At 44.8% G+C, this 21,547-nt stretch overlaps 1 protein-coding gene across 1 annotated transcript in view; it reads left to right on the top strand.

The window, feature by feature from the left end:
- Positions 1-21,547, top strand: part of PTPRB (protein tyrosine phosphatase receptor type B) — a 500,144-nt gene that overhangs the window by 268,687 nt on the left and 209,910 nt on the right. Inside the window, exons 5-6 of the mRNA XM_078673917.1 lie at positions 17,882-18,160; positions 21,233-21,490. Coding sequence (XP_078530043.1) covers positions 17,882-18,160; positions 21,233-21,490 — 537 coding nt within the window. The remainder of the gene's footprint in view (positions 1-17,881; positions 18,161-21,232; positions 21,491-21,547) is intronic.

The raw sequence follows: 21,547 nt of genomic DNA, 5'->3' as shown, positions 1-21,547 counted from the left end.
CCTATTTTCTCCATCTCTGTTTTTACTCATTCTTTACACTAATGTCCCCCTTTCATTTATTCCAGATCTTGTATTTGCCATTGCAACTATTGTACTCCCTCAGCTAAAGAGGGAGAATATTTTAATTAATTCTCTCCAAAAAAGGAAAGCTATAGTTAAATCTAATTGTTACATTCGAACAAACTTGAAATATTTCCAAATATATTTGTTTTTCACATTTCAAATCAGTTTATCATAAGCCATAGATATGCATCCTATGCATGTATATGCAGGAGTAAATGTTGTTCTCCTGAGGCACTGGTGGATTGGAAATGGAAGGGCGAGCACATGTAAGGGCTGTCCTGTGCAGGTTTTGGGTTTGCTGATGGGTGTCATATTACTACCAAGTTTCATTTTCAAATTCATATCAACCTGAAAAACATTGTTTACCAATTTGTATCTTAGGGCCTAGTTTACAAAGCTATTTTGCAGTTGCAAAGTCTGCAATTCACAAGATTACAGGATTTGCACCACAAAAGATTTTATTTTTAATCTACTGACCCTCTTTTGTGATTCTGTAAAATTTTACGAAATCACAAAACAAAACAAAATAAGAAAAAACAAATCACTATTTGCAAGGGATATGCTTAGGGAGTCACTTCCAAATAGCAATTCGTTATGGTATGTATCAATGTTTTTTTTTTTTTTTTTTTAAAGGTTTTGTACAGCGCGTAGTAACCCTAGAGCATCCCAGCGCTAAACCTGAAACTCCAAGGGTATCAGCAGTGGAGGGAGTTTATGGGTGAGGAAAGAGGAGGGTCTTCAGTGATTTCCTAAATTGAAGGAGGTTGGGTTCTAATCTCAGTCGTCTTGGGAGGTTGTTCCAGAGTTTGGCCGTGTGGACCGAGAAGCGGCGGCCACCGGTCCTGGCTTTTTTAACTCTGGGGACTGTGATGAAATTTTCTCCGCTGGACCGGAGGGCCCTTTCCGCTTTGTAAGGGATAATGAATTCCTTAAGGAGGGGAGGGCCGTTGTTGTTGAGGGTTTTGTGGGCCAGACAGAGAGCCTTGAAGGCCACTCTTTCTCTGACTGGGAGCCAGTGGAGAGACTTGAGGGCTGGTTTTGCAGATGATCTTGCTGGTGTACCGGTCAGAAGGCGCGCGGCGGCATTTTGGACTTTCTGCAAGGTGTTGAGCGTGGCTTCGGGAGCTCCCAAGTAAATTGCGTTGCAGTAGTCAAGTCTCGCCAGAATGAGGCCCTGAATGAGAAGTTTCTTGGCGTTCGCTGGGAGCAAGGGGAAGACCTTTCTGCAGGCTCTGAGGAGTCCGAAGCATGTTCCTGCAGTTTTTGTTGCCTGAGTTCTAAAGCTTAGGTCGTTATCGATCCAAACGCCTAGGCTTTTGACCTCTTCCTTAGCGGTGGGGGGGTTGCCCAGGCAGTCGGGCCAGAGGTGAGGCGGCAGGGAGGGTCCTTTGTGGCCGAGCATCAGTATCTCGGTCTTTGAGCCGTTTAATTTTAGTGAGGAGAGGTTCATCCAGCGGTGGACTTAAGTGAGACAACTGTGGAGGTCAGAGGGGGAGTGGTGAGGGTGTGAGAGGGTAACCACCAGCTGGGTATCGTCAGCGTAGTTGATTATTGATACGCCGAACGGACTAACCAGTTTCTCCAGTGGAGCCATGTAAACGTTGAATAACGTAGGGCTCAAAGATGAGCCCTGCGGTACTCCACAGCGGAGGGGGATAACGGGTGAGTGGCTGTCGTTCTCCCACACTTGGAAGGAGCGGCCTGTTAGGAAGGATTTTAGCCACTTCAGGGCCGTACCCCTTACTCCGATTTCTTCCAGTCGTTGGATAAGGGTAGGATGGTCCACAGTGTCGAAGGCCGCACTGAGGTCCAGGAGGATCACTGCCACTGATCCTCCTGTGTCCAGAATGCTTCTGGCCTTCTCCACTGCTGCCAGGAGGGCGATGTCAGTGCCCTGTCCTGGGCGGAACCCTGTCTGGGAGACCCCTAGTAGGTTGTTGCTCTCCAGGAATAGTGACAGTTGTTTGTTCACTAACTTCTCCGCGATCTTACTGTTGCCTGGGAGAAGGGAGATGGGTCTGTAATTGGAGAGGTCCTGTGGGTCTAACGAAGGTTTTTTTAGTAGGCCTTTGACCGCTGCCGCCTTCCAGCTGGGGGGTACTGTGCCCTGCGAGAAGGAGGAGTTGATCAATGCCGTGAGGGGGAGTGTGATGGTACTAGTCACTTTTTTCAGGAAGCGGAGGGGTGCAGGGTCGAGTGGGGACCCACTTTTGATTGAGGCCAGTGTTGCCTCAACCTCTTCCGTGGTGACTGGACCAAAGGTGTCCAGGGGGAGTGAAGGGCTGTCAAGCGGGTGGGGGGGATGGATGATAGAATTAATGCGAGCCCTATCCGTATGCCACGGTTCGGCAGATGGAATGGTTTGGAGGATTTTTTTATTTTCTCGTCAAAGAAGGTAGCAAGATTAGTGCATTTGCTTTCTGCTTCTTTGGGATCGAGTGGCTTGAGAGGAGGGTCAGGGGCATGGAGGAGTTCTTTTAGAACGGCGAAGGTTTCGTGGGCCGAGCAAGCGGCATTTTTAATTCTGCTCTCGTAGAAAACAATTTTGGTGTTACGTAGCTCCTTTTTGTAGATATTTATGGAGGTACGAAAAGTATCTTTTTTCTCTGCCGTTTTGTCCTTCCTCCAAAGGCGTTCGTTCCTCTTGCAGGCCTTCCGCAAAAGGTTAAGTTCAGGGGTATACCAGGGGGACGGATTGACTCTCTTGGTGCGTTTCAGGGAGCTGGTTTTTGGCAGGATGGTGTCAAGGGATTGGGTGACCCAAGTGTTGAATTCTTTGTCCGCAGCTATGGTGTCTTGAGAGGGAAGGGGGACGTTTTCCCTTAGTTTGGCTGCCCATTCGTCTGGGTCCAGTTTGTGCCATCGTCTTGTCCTGATTCTTATTTTGGGGGATAGAGGGGGCAGAGTGTTAATCGCCCAAACGAAGGGGACCAGGAAATGATCTGTCCAAGGGAGGGGGACATGATCAAGGGTTTTCAGGTCTGGGATATTTGTAAATATGGGGTCGAGCAATTGCCCTCTGTCATGAGTGGCCTGTGGATTTTTTAGGTCGAGGCCGGTGGAGGTGATGTCCTGTAGCAGTTCTATCGCCTGCTTATCGGCCGGGTCCAGAAAGTGGACATTAAGGTCCCCCAAAAGTAGGTAGTTGGAGGAGGATGTGCACTCAATGGAGATCTTATCAATGATTTTACTTGGAAATTCGGCCAAGTGGCCTGGAGGGCGATATACCAGCGTTCCAGACAGTGAGGTAACTGGGGAGATTTGTATGGCAAAGTTACAGCTTTCGCACCCCTTGATGTTGCCGTCCGAAGTTCTGCAGGTAAAAACGTCCTTGTAAATTATGGCTAGTGCACCTCCTCTCCCCTCTGATCTATTCAGCGAGCACATAAGGTACCCGGGAGGGAGTGCAAGGACTGTGTCGGGGCCATTACTGGACGTAAGCCAGGTTTCAGTTAGAAACAAGATGTCTGTTGCGTGGTTGGCGATTAGGAGGTTGATTTCGTGCGCGTGCTTCACGAGCGACCTGCAGTTGAGTAGGCCGAGTTGCAATCCACTAGGTGCCTGATCCGGGCCGGCAGGGTTACAAAGATTGCATCTAATGAAGGGGTTGCCGTCCGTCAAAGTGCGCGAGCAGGAGGGATGTTTCTGGGTTTTTAAAGCTAGAAGCTTGTCCCGGGTGTATGTCAGGTCGTTCCTGGGTAGGATGGGCATAGTAGTTGGGCCTAGGGCCGGCTGGGCCCGGACGGGCTTGCCTTTGGCGCGCCTTCGGCGCGCTGACGGCGCGTCCGCTGCGCGTACGGTGTAAGCACATACTATCAAGGGGGAAGAGGGCGGGGCGTGGCCTCGAGTGGGCGTGGCCTCGCATCTCGCTGTCAATGGCGGCGAGAGTAGTCAGGGAAAGTGATTTGCACCGACAGCGCTGAAATCGGCTGTGCAACGAGTGACTTCCCAGCAGTTTCCTAAGGTGCCAAGAGCGGCGTGCTTTCTAAAATCACAGGTGAATGGTGACACAATTTTTAAAATATGAGCAAACAAACTCCCGGCTAATCGCCTCAGGAGGAAACAGGTTCTGACTCAGAGCGCTCGCATTCAGCGCTTTAAGTCGTGCGGGGCGGGGGGCGTGGCCTCGAGTGGGCGTGGCCTCGCGTCTCGCTGTCAATGGCGGCGAGAGTAGTCAGGGAAAGTGATTTGCACCGACAGCGCTGAAATCGGCTGTGCAGCGAGTGACTTCCCAGCAGTTTCCTAAGGTGCCAAGAGCGGCGTGCTTTCTAAAATCACAGGTGAATGGTGACACAATTTTTAAAATATGAGCAAACAAACTCCCGGCTAATCGCCTCAGGAGGAAACAGGTTCTGACTCAGAGCGCTTGCATTCAGCGCTTTAAGTCGTGCGGGGCGGGGGGCGTGGCCTCGAGTGGGCGTGGCCTCGCGTCTCGCTGTCAATGGCGGCGAGAGTAGTCAGGGAAAGTGATTTGCACCGACAGCGCTGAAATCGGCTGTGCAGCGAGTGACTTCCCAGCAGTTTCCTAAGGTGCCAAGAGCGGCGTGCTTTCTAAAATCACAGGTGAATGGTGACACAATTTTAAAAATATGAGCAAACAAACTCCCGGCTAATCGCCTCAGGAGGAAACAGGTTCTGACTCAGAGCGCTCGCATTCAGCGCTTTAAGTCGTGCGGGGCGGGGGGCGTGGCCTCGAGTGGGCGTGGCCTCGCGTCTCACTGTCAATGGCGGCGAGAGTAGTCAGGGAAAGTGATTTGCACCGACAGCGCTGAAATCGGCTGTGCAGCGAGTGACTTCCCAGCAGTTTCCTAAGGTGCCAAGAGCGGCGTGCTTTCTAAAATCACAGGTGAATGGTGACACAATTTTTAAAATATGAGCAAACAAACTCCCGGCTAATCGCCTCAGGAGGAAACAGGTTTGTTACCTTAGGTCTCAAAACATCCAGTTACTAAGGGCCACATGTATAGTGCATTTTACAGGTCGCAAATAGCCCTATTCTTTGAATTGGGCTGTTTGCATCCAGTAAAATGCTTTTTGGTATTTATGAATTCCAATTTGCGATTCGGTAACATGTTACTGAATCACAATTTGGAATTGCGAATATATACCGATTAGAGATTAGGAAGGGGCATGCTTAGGGTGTCCCTTCCTAATACCGAATCGCAGCGGTAAGTAGGATTGCTTTGCAACCGAAATGCTTCCACAAAACATTTGCATTTTAGCACCTATTCCAAGTAGGTGGTAACCCGTGCGCAAACGGAAGGGGTCCCCAAGGGACACCGTATCCTTTGTGAATGTTTGTAAAAATGTTTTTTAAAAACAGGCAGTCCCTGAAATGAAAACTTTTCATTTTTCTTTTTTAGACGTAACCCCTTTTCCTTTAAGGAAAACTAGCCGCATTTTAAAACAACATTATTGCTTTATTTCAAAGCAATCACAGACATGGTGGTCTGCTGACCCTAATAGGCCACAATTCCTATGATTTTTGAGAGTCCCAATGGGTCGCAAAATGTGAACTTCCCCTTTAACCGCTACCGCGCTAGCGGGTTTTCCCGCTGTGCGCTGAAATTTAAAAATCGCGCGGTTTGTGACAAAGCCAGCTCGTCATCCGCGTAGCGCAGGTAACGCCCATGACGAGCTGGCTTTGTCATCAGCACGGAAGGGGTTAATATGAATGAGGAAGGTCGATTTGTGACACATGAAGAAACGTTCAATGAAACTCATAGAGTTTCATACATTCAAATAGCTCTTACCTATTTGTGATTGACAGAGAATAGCAATTATGTCATCGCTATTAGAATTTTTTTTACATGTGGCCCTAAGTCCCAAGGTGGAGTGGTAACACATTTGCAAAATAGGAAGGATCCCAGTAAGTGTAAAAAAACATTGTTTGGGATTAATCAGTGGGAACCCTACTTTCAACTTTACAACAAAAAATACTTTTCTTTTCAGATGCAACCTTATTTCATCTGAGGCAAAAGGGTTGCATTTTTGTTTTAAGTTTAGTTTTTAAAAAAATGCTATCACAGACATGGTGGTCAGCTGACTCTATGCAGATCATGCTCACTGTGATGGCGCCTGTGAATCATGATGAGGAAGGTCAGATTGTGGCCCACTACAGTTCAGAATTTTTTGATCTAATAACATATTAATACCATAGATCGGCTTGCACAATTCTTTTAGATTTGCAAAAAGTGGGTGCATTATTTGCAGCCACAATTTGCTAATGGAAAGTTTGTATATCAGGCCCTAGTCTAATTTTCTTTCCATGTTGCTTCTCCTAAATTGTGCACGGCCCGTCTTTGCAATCAAATTCCAGCTTTTTAAATGATCACGCACGTCTAATCAAGCCATTACTAACCAAAATCACATGCACATAGTTAGACCTCTTTATGACTGTGTATGAAGTTTCTATAGAGTCTTTTACATTTCATTGCAACACCCGAAAAGTCATTATTGAATTGGTGTGCTGGGAGGTACAAGAATACAAGATACAAGAACTGTGTGATGTTCTCCCTCTTCCTGATCCCATTACCCTCTTTTGCTGCTTCATAAATATATGTATTAAAAATACAGAAATTAATTAGCATTAGAATGCTGATTTTATTTTATGAACTTTTTAAATTATTTGACATTATGTTGCTATACAGGTAAATTACTTGTGCACTTTATTTTTTCATGGTTTTTGCTCATTGGTTAAATGTTAACAATGTTATTACAAATGTCACTGAAGCTTTTAAACTTAGAAAACCTATGGTATGAGGTACTTTGATGAACAAAAGCAAAAATCTCAGAATCTGTTGTTGGTTAAAACGAGTGTTTTGTCTGAACCCACATGATGTTGTAAGGCTCTCCAAATCTTTCCTACGCGGCTGCTTGCTGGAGCCATGAAGGTCACTGTTGGACCCAACATCCTTGGCGTGGATTACCCTCAACTTTTTACCTTCTATCATCCTGTTTTGCTGACTTTGTTTTTGCTGGCTTTAGGACTCTGAGCACTTTACCATTGCTAACCAGTGCTAAAGTGTTTGTGCTGTCTCCTTTAAACATAGTGAAATTGGCTTACATCCAATTGGCAAATTTACTTGTAAGTCCCTAGTAAAGTGGTACTACATGTACCCTAGGCCTGTAAAATAAAAGATACTAGTAGACTTGCAGCACTTATTGTACCACCCACTTAAGTAGCATTTTTAAAGGTTGTTTCAGGTCTGCCATTGCAGTGTGCAGTTTTATATTGCCATTTCAACCTGGCAAAATAAACGTTTTGCCAGGCATAAACATGTCTTCTTAATACATGTAAGTCCCCCTAGGGAAGGCCCTTATCAGTGCAGAGGGCAGGGTTCAGTGTATTTAAAAAGTTGAACATGTGCTGTTAAGTTTATATGTCTGGCAGTAAAAAACTCCTAAATTCAGTTTCCACTAACGCAAGGCCTACTTGTCCCATAGGATGAAATTGGGTTACCTTGTTACATTGAATAAGTGATAACTTTCAATTGGGAGCAAGTAGGTGTGTCAAGTTCGGTGTTTAAAGAATTGTAATTTAAAACCCACTTTTAGAAAGTTTATATTTTCTTGTCCTCACCATATGGTGTCTGCAGCCTATATCCTGGATCACATGACTAGGTATATCTGGCAGTTGGTCTTTGTGTATTGCTCCCAGACAGTGAGACAAAGGGGACAAGGTGTTGGCAGGATGGGCCATCTCTGACTTGATAAAGGGGAGAAGCTGTCACCTACCACAGTTGCATATCACAAAGGGTCTGCCAGAGAATACTCCCAAAGGGTTTGACACTAGTCTTTTGTGTCCCCAGACAAGCTGGGATCAGGGCAGGGATGCTGGAAATTCAAAACACCTTTGGGGATGGAAACATCCAGAACCTACTCCTACTTCACAGTGGCACCAGGTATAAATAATGGTGCCTCAGACACAGCTCTTCACTACACCTCTGGACCCGTGGAAGACTCAGAAGGACTGCTCCGCAAGAAGGACTGCTACACTGCTGCCCTGCTATCTGAGAGAGGACTCGCCTTGCATCATGAACCCGGGATCACCAGTTTGACTCCAAGGGATAGTTGGCTAGCCTCCTGCTCAGACACAGACAGAAAAGGCTCCAACCACATTGAATCCAGCACCTGAACTCTATGTGCTGTGTGGCTTACCCTCAAACTGATACCACCACAGTCTTGGACCTTTGGAAGTAGGTCTGCAGGTGCTCTGCCAGCCCAGCTGTGGTCCTGTGAGAAGAACCAACACAGCGCAATGCATCTCCTCACAACTCCTTTAGAACTGCTGCACTGCAATGTATCCCCGATGCACGATCTCGCATCGTAGCTCCCTTGGAATGTTGCTGGGCGATGCATCCTTGACGTAGGCCTTCACATCACAGGCCCCTAGTTGATAGCATCCTCCACGATGAAACAGGACTTTGCTTCCTAACCCCACAGCTCTTCAGTACCACTGCTGCATGATGCATCCTCAGCACAGGAATTCACGTAGCAAGCCGCTCAAAGCAGGACTCTACATCACAATCCCCTCAACACAGGACTCCACATTGCAGCCTCGCATCCTTGACGTGGGATTTCGCAACGCTCCACAAACCATGATTTGGGCACTTTGTTCAGCGAGCCTAACTTGGTCCCTGCATCTGGCCCAGGTTCCATCGCAGTCAGCCTGAACTTGTGGTTTTGGCCCAGTCCAGCGCGAATAGATAACTAAAGTTGGTGCCTTATGCTTTTAGGCACTATTTCCACTTACATTTTTATAATTGTAAATCCCTGGTTCTACTTTTTGAATTTTAGACGTTTTGTTCTCAGATAATTTATTAAATTGTACTTTATTTTCTAAATTGGTTTGGGTTTTTTCTTGTGTTGTGTTTTCACATTATTACTATTTGAATTTCTGCATAAATGCCCTATGGTAGGCCTGACAACTTTGTGCCAAGCTACCAGAGGGTTGAGCACATGTTAATTAGGGATTAGCTTATGTTCCACCCTGACAAGAATCGAGGTTGCTGCTTGAGTAGGGTTTCACACCCCTCAACCAGTAACCATATTTCTTTTAGTCTTGCACGTTTCTGGGATCATGTTTTCTTCAAAAGGGGCCATTCTGTGAGTAAAGTCACACTACTCAGAAAACTCCAGTTTTAACATGTATTGCAAAGTTATCTTTATTTTTGTACCACCATGTCTAATTTCTCACTGTGTGTCTTTTTTGATTAAAGGTTAAATATTTGATGCCAGTCCTATAGATTTTGGCCCTTTGAAAACATTCATATTTGAGTAAAAATGACACAGGAATATTCTGTATCTGTGACTGAGCATGTCATTCATTATGAACAGACAATATATGCCAGTATCAAATATAGAATTATGTTTAATTAGACAATTACTGTTAAAAGGTAAATTGTAATCACTGGTGCAAATTCCATCAGATTTTGTCTTGTTAAACCCCACACTGTGAAGTCATCGAGGGTCTTTTGATGGGCCCCCAGTTTGTTTTATGAGCGAAAAACATTTGTCAATCTTCTTTTCTGAGAAACCAGTGACCTTAGTCAGAGGCTGTTTAACATTGATCCAGGTCATAGGATATTCAAGGTGGCTTCTGACTACGTAAAGGTTGTTTTCGATTACTAGTGTGTAAATATATGTTATAGGCATATCTGGAAACCCTGCCATGGATCCAGCCTCTCTAGGCATACTTTGAAAACCCCTGCTATGAAAGCTAAAAAGAATGATCTTTCAGCAAATTGGAAGCAAACTAAAAAAGTTGCACATTTTCTATGGCTTGCCTTTGCAAGATCAGTTTTCAATGCCAGAACAGATTTTACTAAACCTTACAATTGTTTTTTTTCTACGTTTAAACATACTTCTTAGATTTCTGAACTGAGTGTTTTTATTAAATTATTATGAAAGTCACACACCTTTTGGCAGCTGGCCTTGTACATTTCTATTTAAGTTCTATTCTGATACCCAACCACGCATATCACTTTCAGCGGTTTAAAACACACATCCTTTGCATTGTGTACTAAAAATAGTGGTGATGAGCATTGCTGAAATCGTACTTAATAACAAGCGTATGCAGGGGAAATCTTTACAAAAATATATGTACAAATATTCAATGGTTTTTCCTAGAACGCTTCTGCTAAAAAGTTTTTGCATGTGACCATAAATATTGAATGCAAAAACAACAATTGTTGGACAGAATGCAGAACAATGTCATACATTCACCCCAGGACAGAGATCTGGGCCTGAAGCCATCGTTTTTTTGCTCACCATGCCAGTCCAGTATGCAAATCAGTCTTGCCCCTGTGAACAATGGGAACAGTCCAGCCCGAACTAACAGGCCAGGTCCTCCCTGGACTAGAAACAAGCATCCTAGGACTTGATTCGGGGATTCACCCCTCATCAGCCCGGATAGCTTAAGTCCAGTGGCATGGAGAGCAAAGGACCCATGTCTGTGCATACCCACTCGGGGTGACAAATGCAAAAACAACAATTGATGGACAGAATGCAGAACAATGTCATACATTCACCCCAGTACAGAGATCTGGGCCTAAATCCATCGTTTTTTTGATCACCATGCATTTCCAGTTTACACCCAGCCATATGCAAATCAGTCTTGACCCTGTGCCCAATGGGGACAATGTGCCCAGGTCCTCCCTGAACTGGAAAAAGCATCATAGGACCGGTTTCCGGGTTTCACCCCTCATCATCCAGGATAGCTTGACTCCAGTGGCATGGAGAGCAGGGACCAACGTCTAGGCATACCCGTCCCACTTGGGGTGACAAATGCAAAAAGACGTGGGTCCCTTGCACACTTTGCCACTGGATTCAAGCTAGCCTGGCTGATGAGGGCTGTTAGCCAGAAACCGGTCCCAGGATGCGTGTTTCCGGTTCAGGGAAGACATGGCTTGGCAATTTGGGATGGACTGTTCCCATGAGGCACAGGGTCAAGACTGATTTGCATATAGCTGTGTCTGAACTGGGGTAGCGATGTGAGCTAAAGAACGATGATGGATTCAACCCAGATCTGTGACTGGGAATGAGTTTCTGCAAAGGTTCAGCGCCCCGTCCATCATCTCCTTGTGTTTGCTTTGCTCACCCTAAGTTGGCAGGGTATGCCCAGACGTGGGACCCAGTTCGGGCTGGACTGTTCCCATGAGGCACAGGATCAGACTGATTTGCATATGGCCATGTCTGAACTGGGGTGTCAGAGTGGGCTAAAGAACGGTGATGGATTAAACCCAGATCTGTTGACTGGGTGTGAGTGTTTGATTGGTTCAGATGCCCCGTCCATCACCACCCTATTTTGTACCGCTCTGTTCGCCATTAGTTGGCAGGGTATGCTCAGACGTGAGTCCCTTGCTCACTTTGTCACTGGATTCAAGCGAGCCTGGCTGAAGACGGCTGTAATGCCAGAAACCGGCCCTAGGAAGCTTGTTTCTGGTCCAAGGAAGGCATGGCTTGGCAGTTCGGGCAGGACTGTTCCCATGAGGCACAGGGTCAGACTGATTTGCATATGGCCATGTCTGAACTGGGGTGGCAGAGTGGGCTAAAGAACGGTGATGGGTTAAACCCAGATCTGTTTAATGGGTGTGAGTGTTTGATTGGTTCAGATGCCCCGTCCATCACCACCCCCTTTGTACCGCTTTGTTCGACATAAGTTGGCAGGGTATGCTCAGACGTGAGTCCCTTGCTCACTTTGAGACCAGAACAGAAAAAACCTGCTCAAGTGTGCACTGTTCCTAATGGACTAAGTCCACAATGTTTATTCCACAATCAATTCCAAATTCAAATCATATTTAAATTAAATATACCACACACTTTACTCTTGTTTGATCTGTTATTTACTTAATTCTCTATTTTGAACTTATAATCATGTAACTTGTATTCATAAAGATTCACAGTTGATCAACATACAATTACATTAAGTTTACTTCTTATATACACTCATGTACATTTCTTCATGTAGTAATATAACTTCATTATTTATCTCATAAACCACAGTTTGTTGCTGGCCCAATGCATTTCGGAACCGTGGTTCCTTCCTCAGGGGCTGTGTTCTGTAAATTAAAAAATTCCAATTACATAACGCATATCACAACCATTTATATGTATAATTCTTTAATTCTATGTTTTCTTAGGATCTAACAATGCATATATGAACACTGTACCTCAGATTCTCTATTTACACTGTGTGAATCGATACCACACTAATATGCATTATCACGTACATTTTCCTCCGTTGTGAATTCTCTTGTGGCAAACTAACTGCCCAAAAATACATTGATACATCCGGTGTCGATCTCAGTCATATTAAACAATTGGTACTAGCTTACCGACCATATATACAAAAATGAACAATAGATTCACAGTATTCCATTAAATCGTATATACAATAACTGCCTACATACAAAACTCATTGGTTCATGCGAACCTCTGCCATACACGATAGAGCCCTTCCTACTCTGTATATCACACTGTCCTTACTCCCTAAAACTGGATGGCTAAGACTGTCTAAATTTTATGTTACCACGTTATGCATTAAAGGGTTAACTCACTATAAAGAGGTCACTTACTCTAGTGGAGGGGATACGACTCGTATTCCAGCCTCGCAAAGAAATGTACTGCAGAAACCCGGTCTATAACTTCTTACTGTTGGCGTGCTATAAAGTAAACATGGAAATATCACTATGTGCTATAAAACATTTGCTTAAAGAACGGTAGCGTATCTCATGAACTGTGCACTTACTTGAGTGCAATTATATAACTTGAACGAAGACTGTTTATCACACCGCTTCAGGAATCATGCCAGAAGACGTCAAATCAGTGCGATTTTCTAAATTAAATAAGTAAATCTACGTGTAATTTGCCATATATACGGGTTAGTTTATGATTTTGTGTATCTTAGTGCAAACTCGTAACACTTACACGAAATGTCGCTTGAAACGAATCTCAACCGTATGTTCCGCTCCCCTTCGGCAGACTCGCGTCTCAAGATCTGGAGCATTCAATTAGTTTGAGTTCTTAACCGTGCTAAAAATAAAAGCGGAAAACTATTTCTATAACTACCTAGCGTAACGAGTATTAAAAAAGACAGGTTGTCTAATAAAATGATGTTCGCACTTACTTAACAGTTTCATAAGCGGCGGAACTCATCCGTCCGACGTGTAGGTCTCCGACTGACTGCCGTCCTACTTGTTTTTGGCGCCAAACGATGTCAACCCCTATTACCCAGGTAGTGGTTGTTAGGCTCAAGGATTCTGGGATATGTAGTATACTCATAACGGATAACATAAAAACCTAATCCCTATGTGTTTTGCCAGATCGTAAATCGCAGTTAAACATAGTTAATTCCACAGTACAGTGGGATTTATCGCAGATAATATGTGCTGTATACTAACCTCAGTGCGTATGAATATCATGTTTACCTAAATAATTTTTGTTTAACTCAGGAATCCTGGGATTTGTAGTGTTATCATGACGAATAACATGAACCATATCTTATTGAATTATACCGATAAAATTCATGCTAGAACATTAAAATCCCTAATAAAGTGAGATTTATCGCAAGTGATTAGTAGTATATCCTGACATCTAAACGTTTTTATACTAATGTTCATAACATAAGCTTGACTTGTATATCACATGTACTCAAAATTCTCACATCATATAGTCCTCCTATACATATATCGTAATACACAGTATATTCATTGTCCAGTATTACATTGCACATATATCTCAACACGTTATTTTATACCCACAGTAAATCTTAATCGCTTTGCTGACAGAAATATACATCAGACTAATACCGTGATAAGTGTGCTATTGTACCTCATTTTGTACTGTCTCTTACTCTCATGTGGATTTATATGTAGATCACAAAATAATTAGCTTTAGTGTACTCTATGTATGCAACTAGCAATCCCATTGCTACATGCTTATGCTGTTGTGGTTATTACCATGTGATTCCTCCTCCTTTATCGCTATACTGTAATGAATCACAGAAAACAACTCATATCAATTTTGTCATTAAGCCCTTTTGGCTGCATGGTTTCTAGAAACTCAATCCAAAATACTTCTCGCTGCAGAAGTTTTTGAGTATTGTCCACTCCATCTACTTTTGTGACCACTTCCACTATTTGTGCTCGTAGTTGGGCTATGGTGTGATTCTCTTTTGCCCAATGGGTAGCTACACTTGATGTTAAATTCTTCAGCCTTATAGTGCTCTTGTGCTCTGTTAATCTTAATTTGAATTTTCTCTCTGTTTTTTAGGACCGGTTTCCGGGTTTCACCCCTCATCAGCCAGGATAGCTTGACTCCAGTGGCATGGAGAGCAGGGACCAACGTCTAGGCATACCCGTCCCACTTGGGGTGACAAATGCAAAAAGACGTGAGTCCCTTGCTCACTTTGCCACTGGATTCAAGCAAACCTGGTTGAAGACGGCTGTAATGCCAGAAACCTGTCCTAGGAAGCTTGTTTCCGGTCCAGGGAAGGCATGGCTTCGCAGTTCGGGCTGGACTATTTCCATGAGGCACAGGATCAGACTGATTTGCATATGGCCATGTCTGAACTGGGGTGGCAGAGTGGGCTAAAGAACGGTGATGGATTAAACCCAGATCTATTGACTGGGCATGAGTGTTTGATTGGTTCAGATGCCCCGTCCATCACCACCCACTTTTGTACCGCTTTGTTCGCCATAATTTGGCAGGGTATGCTCAGACGTGAGTCCCTTGCTCACTTTGCCACTGGATTCAAGCAAGCCTGGCTGAAGACGGCTGTAATGTCAGAAACCGGAACTAGGAAGCTTGTTTCCGGTACAGGGAAGGCATGGCTTGGCAGTTCAGGCTGAACTGTTCCCATTAGGCACAGGGTCAGACTGATTTGCATATGGCCATGTCTGAACTGGGGTGGCAGAGTGGGCTAAAGAACGGTGATGGATTAAACCCAGATCTGTTGACTGGGTGTGAGTGTTTGATTGGTTCAGATGCTCCGTCCATCACCACCTCCTTTTTTACAGCCTTTCTAGATAGACAAAGGTGGGGGAAGCCTGGCTGTGAACTTCCTCTGCCAAGCTAGGCCTCCTTTGAATCTTAGGAAGGGGCTGATCACAGCCACCCCGGCCATCCTGTCATGGTGGAGTCCCCTTCCCACTCACAAGGCCATGTGTCCACTATTTGGGAGCCATACACATCTCATCACAGGGGAGTCATCAGGGGTCAGTTAACAAGAATGCCTTTTAGTTTTAGGCAGGACAGTTTCCATGGACCATTTTTGTAGCTGCTCCCAATCTGAATGTAAGCACTATAATTCGTTTTAGTGTATCTAAATGTTTACCTATGGGAGAGCCATCCTTGCCACAGTGAAAAATTACCCTGGAGATTTTTTACTGCAAGGTAATGTCAAATATTAAATATACATGGTCTACTGTTATAATACTATGCACCGTGGCCTGTGGGCATTTAAGGCCCATTGTAGGGGTAACTTATAAGCATTAAAAAGGAATGTTTAGGCATGCCAATAGTGTTTTATTTGCCAGGTCAAACTGTGAGCCTAAACCTGCACACCCAGGCTGCATTAGCGTGCTTGGAGACCAGTTTTACAGTACTACTTTAGTGGGTGACAAAATGAGTGCTGCAGCCCATTAGTAGTATTTAATTTACAGGCCCCAGGTGTAGTACCATATATAGTAGGGACTTTTAAGTAAATTATATGTGCTACCTGGGTATATACCAATTTTACTAGTATGTAGTACCATATACTTAATACCATATACGTAAATTAAATGTGCTAATTGGGTATATGCCAATTCTTGTAGGTGTACCCACTTTACCACTTGTTAGCAGAAGTAAAGTCCTATGGCCAACAAAAACGGATCCAGCAACAGAATGCAAAACTCTGGGTTGACCCTGCAGAGAGTGTAAATGTTCACACCATTAATGGTGTAATATTAAGCATTTAATCTCATTTACAGTGTGGTGCCTCAAAACACACTACGTTTGACTTCTTATTTTGGCTTACCATGCCTCCGATACGGAATGGACACTAGGCCACTTAATCCAAGGATTTTCTCCTTCTTGAATATTATTTTAAAGCCTACATAACTATTTTTTGCCAGGTTTTTTTGGGGAGGAAATGATTCAGAGCCATTTTTTATCTATCAATCAATCATGCTAAAATGTAGGAAGAGCATAGAAATATCGCATATAACACACTTTACAATCATAAAAGACTAACACTCGCGCACAATTTGGTAAAAATAGTTACTTCAAAGTGATTTGAGTTGAAGCCGAACCTCATCAACCAGGCAGGATTAAATGAGGTATCCGTGGGTCTGGTGCTAATATTGATGAAGTGTGGTGTTTCTCTAATGTATTGGGCCCTGTGGTTGAGTTCATAGAGTGATGAGACAGTGAGGTCCGGAGTGTAAGAAACGAGAGATAGAATGGCTTGGGGCACTCTGGAGACGAGACACTGACTTTGCAGTACTTGGTCATACGGTAACAAATGGTAGAGAGCCATGGATGTCGATTTACCCTAATACCGGGTTGGTGGAAGTGACATCTGGTGCATTTAGACCCCATGACAACTTCAAAGGGTTATGCCTTTGTTCTAGCCTATAGACACGAACCACCTAAAGTCTGCTACTGAGGGACCAAGGAAAGAGCAAGGAGAGGAAACTTCAAGACTCTTAGACGTATGTCTACTTTGTCTCCTGTCTCTGCCATCATGACCCCTATAGCCAGGTGTAGCATGGGCAGTACAAGGGTTATCAAAGCATTTGCTACCCTTGGATGCCCATGGTTGAGGTCCACATAGAGAGGTAAACGACTGCAATAATGGAGTGAATCTGTAAGAAAGGGGAAAAAAGTGAATAGGATAGTGGGAGTAGCCGAAGGGAGGACTTATGGCCCTGAGGAAGAGGAGGGGACAATAAAGGAGGACACCGAATATGGAGCATTATCAGTTGGTGACGTAAGAGGAGAGGAGAAGTGTGCCACTTGAGTGAGATCCATTTAGGCATGGTGTAAAGCGCATGATGTGATCAACAGTGTGAATGGTGGCTGAGAGATCAAACTGAGTCTGAGGGTGGTCATGACCGCAATTGCATTCTTTTGAGAAGCCAGTTAGTTTACAAGTCAACTCTCGACCACTCCAAAACCAGGTTCTCCAAGGCCCATGACCAATAAAAAAGTAGGGCTGCATTTTTCAAGTTTTGAATCTGTGATTTGATATGCACTGTTCTTAGCAGGGACGCGTTACTTGCTATCATTTCTGCTGAAAGCCTAACATGGTTGCTGGTGTTGCTGCAGACAGAAAGTAGGACAAATGGCACAATGCCCACTTCCCAGGCTGGCATTGGGCGGTGACAACTGTTAGCTTGGATTGTGGCATTCCTATAGTTTATTTTCATTAGTGCATATCCACTGATTAAGCTGTTGAGAATGTCAGACGTCTTGCAAACAAAATGTACCATAATATTTCAAGGTTGCAGGGCATGTTTTTGTAAGGGCTCTCAGACGATTTCTTATACAGCGCAATCATAACATGTCTTTCAACCTGCTCTTTGCAGAAGGCTTCTCCGCTGTGCTGTGAACTTCCTGGGCTTCTGCAGAGAGCCGTGTGAAGGCTTCCTGTATTTTCATTAGGATGTGCTACTGGGTAGGGGCAGGGTGAAGGGGCATGGAGATCTTATCAACAGGAATGTATTCAAACATGGTCAGCAAAGAGAAGTTTGCAGTTTTGGTCATATATGGAAGGGATTCTGAAACTCACCTCTCTACCAACAATTGCTAATGTGTTGTCCTTTCATTCCAGATCCCCTACCACCAGCTAAGTTTGAATTTATGCGGGACAGAAGCACGTCCACCAGCTTGCAGGTTTGGTGGACCACCTCCCGGGGAAAGGTCACGTGGTATGAGCTGCAACTGTTGGATTCCAACAAAGAAAACCTCCAGACCCGTCGAGTTCCAGGGACTGTGTTAATAAAGGAAGCCACATTCTCTGGTCTTACCCCTGGAACCAAATATAACCTCACCCTGACTGTACTTGCAGGCAATAAAAGTACCTCTGCTGTTCTCATCACTGGATCAACAGGTATATCACCCCCGCCAATTGCTTTTCTGGGTGTAGCTTGATGTATGTTGGGCACTCACCTGAGCGTTGCTTGCTGGTGCTGTCTTGGAAAGCAGAATTAAACTATTTACATTAATGGCCGGTCCTTATAGTACTGTTTTTCGTTGTATATTTAAATAGCCAATAGTTGGGAATTTAGGGATTGTGGCATGGGAAGTACAGTAGAACTAGCTTAACATGATTTAAGAAAGTTAGTTCAAACATATTGCAGCCTAAATTAACAAACCAAGCACATTGGTTCAAGGGGCTCAGCCATAGAAGGGAAGAGTGTCAGACTCTTGAATGTGGTGGGTGCAGTGCACGTCGCACTGCTCTTCAATCAGTCAGGTTGAAGATGCCTCATTACTTAAAGTACAGGTGTACACTCTCCTCTCTTGGGCGTCAGGCCTGTACAGTGTCAGTGTCATACGTGTGGCCAATCAATGCTCTGCTCAGCCTCTGTAGAGCGGCTCTAGGATTCATGTTAAAGGCTCGTTGGCAGGCAGGTGCGCCCTTCCTCTTTCAGACCCCAAACCGTATCATATTAAGGACAGGCTGGATGACAGACGTGGAGCCGTTTCCAAGACCCGCGTCTTTATTCAGGGATGTCCCAGTTATGCCTTTGAAGGGGGCTCAGTGCCTAACACTGAGTGGTTCTAAGCCTGATTGCAGCCCAGGAAGCAGGCAATAGGCTGTCAGTGGGGCCATGTCTACATTCACACCCGTCCGAAGAGGCCTCATTCCAGACTGTCTATGGCCTCAACGCAAGAGTGCCAATGCGTACATTCGGACAGAAGCACCGCACGGACACACCCCTCAATCAGGCGAGCATAAGACCAATGCACTAAGGTGAGGGACCCAATCAGATATCATAAGAAGGCACACAGACTGCTACGTCACCACATATAGAAAGAAACCGGGTGGGCAGGCGGGCAACTAGAGCCAAATTTCGGGGGGGGGGGAGCTGAAAAATATTTCGGGGGGGGCTAATTCTTCCAAACATAGACAGAGTGGCTGTAAGAAGGGGCGAACACACAACAAAAGCCTAATTTACACGTAAATGGTCTTTTAAAGACCTGTTAAGTACTCGGGTGCGGCGGCAATGAAATGCTCGCCAGCCCGCGAAGCTGTCTCCGGCCGGGCTGACACACACGACGCGGGGGGCTGAAGCCCCGTCAGCCCAATGGGTGTTGCGAGCCTGCGGGTGGGCGCCTTATGCTTTCGGAAAGATATACCTAGTGAAAAGGTAAGTTTGTGCTATAACTGTGCACATCACTGTGAGTATTGTACCTCGGGGTCTCAAATAGCTCCCAGCCTTGCTGAGCAAATAAATACAGATCCAAGTGGCGGTGGCTTTTTGAGTTTCACAGCGATAGGACGAATGCTTGATTCATTCAGTGCATTTTTAGTGTCAAACATCTGCGGTCACTCAATTTGTCACTAACTGCTTCGTCCCACACCAGGGCTAATCTGTGCTACTCGCTGCTTTTACCATCCGCATGCAATCAAGCAAATTATGGAACCCCTCACCTCTCTCCTAAGGAACTCTAACATCCCCTTCCACCTGTACGCGGATGACACTCAACTCTACTTGGAAACCACTTCGATCGCTGACATTCACAGACTTAATGCCACACTCATGGAGGTTCAACACTGGCTCTCAGCCAACCACCTCAAACTGAACGAAGATAAAACGGAAGTTCTCTTAATCTCGAACAAAGATGAAAACCCACAAATAGTGGAATGGCTCAAAGCCTTAAATGCCCTCAATGTCTCTCTTACTCCAACGGACTCAGCAAAATCACTAGGAATCACTCTCGACTCCAAACTGGACATGAAGAAGCATATCTCTAAAACCGCCAAAAGCGCGTTCATGAACTTGAAACTTCTCTACAAAATTAAACCCTTCCTCCCCCCCAAAGATCTGAAACATGCCACCCAGGCACTCGTGCTCTCAAGAATTGACTATGGCATTGCTGTACTGACTGGAACAGCCAAGTCACACCTGGGTCCCCTCAACTCCACCCTCAACGCTGCCGCAAGAATGATTACAGGAACAAGGAAATTTGACCACATCTCCCCGGCGCTCAAAGAACTCAAATGGCTTCCGATTGACCAACGAGCTAACTTCCGCACAGCCTGCCTCACACATAAAGCCTTGCACACAGGCAAACCTGAATACCTGGCTTCTAAACTCAAAAGGGCTGGACAATCCAGGAACCTCAGAAGCTCCAACACACTCCTGCTCATCCCATTGAAATCACAGAAACGCAAGACCTCTAATAAATCCTTTGCGGGGAACGCTCCCAGGATTTGGAACTCCATCCCCCCACATATCAGAACGACCGCCTCCTTCCCACAATTCAAAACGCTACTCAAAGCCCTCTTCCTTGAACGCTCCGGTGCTTAAAGAGAAGCCCATCTCGCAACAGCAGAAATCCGATTCCTCTACGGTACTCAAATCTAACCGATTCACCCCCGAACTCCGTCTCTTATTACGTTATTATTGCTGTTGTTTTGTTGGTGTACAGGCTTTATTCCCATCCTATCGTGTCCGATTCTTGTATTATTTGCTTATTGCCTTGATTGCATTTCTCTATTTGCTGTGAAGCGCTCTGATACCCCCGGGTCCAGCTAGCGCTATACAAAACTTCAATAAATAAATAAATGTTAGCTTAAATACGAATTGGAAATGAATGTTAAATGATTCACTTATGGTAAATGTTAAAAGATTCTCATTGGTGTAGGCATTTTGCGTCACATTTAGCTTTACTAACTCCATTTTCGTAGTTTTATTAGCTGCAGTTGTAGTATAATAATTGTGCCAGAATACTGTAGTCAGAATATTACTGACGTAGATATTGCGTCGTAAATATATTTTACTGAACTATGGTTGCTTGGGGTTTTATTACAGAAAATCTACAAACAATGAGATGATATTTTTGTAAACGATATTTCTGATATAGCAGTGATATTTCTCAGAAGATATTCTAACTTAAAACCTATGAGGTACACACTTAATAAGTGTTTATTTTTTATTTTTTGTTGCAACAGTTCCCTCAGCAGTGGTAAGTGTGCAGGCTTCCAGGCAAACCGACGGGTTGAATGTGTCCTGGGTTCCAGGCCCTGGGAATGCGGACTCGTACAGACTCCTGTTACGGGACAAGGAGCGTACCATCGAGGAGGTTGTAGTGGAGAAGCACGTCACCAGCCACGCCTTCAGTGGTCTGAAAGCTGGCCACCTGTATAACGTCACAGTAATAACCCAGGCGGCAGACCTGGAGAACCACACCTCGAAGCTGGCCAGGACAGGTATGTGGCCGCCAATAGTATGAGCTATGGCTGACGGAATGTCCCAATCAGGCATAA

The sequence above is a fragment of the Lissotriton helveticus genome, chromosome 1_1 (genome assembly GCF_964261635.1).
Source record: "Lissotriton helveticus chromosome 1_1, aLisHel1.1, whole genome shotgun sequence".
NCBI classification, from domain to species: Eukaryota; Metazoa; Chordata; class Amphibia; order Caudata; family Salamandridae; genus Lissotriton; species Lissotriton helveticus.
Note: the sequence above shows the minus strand (reverse complement) of the source record. Positions and strands in the feature narration are given on the sequence as shown.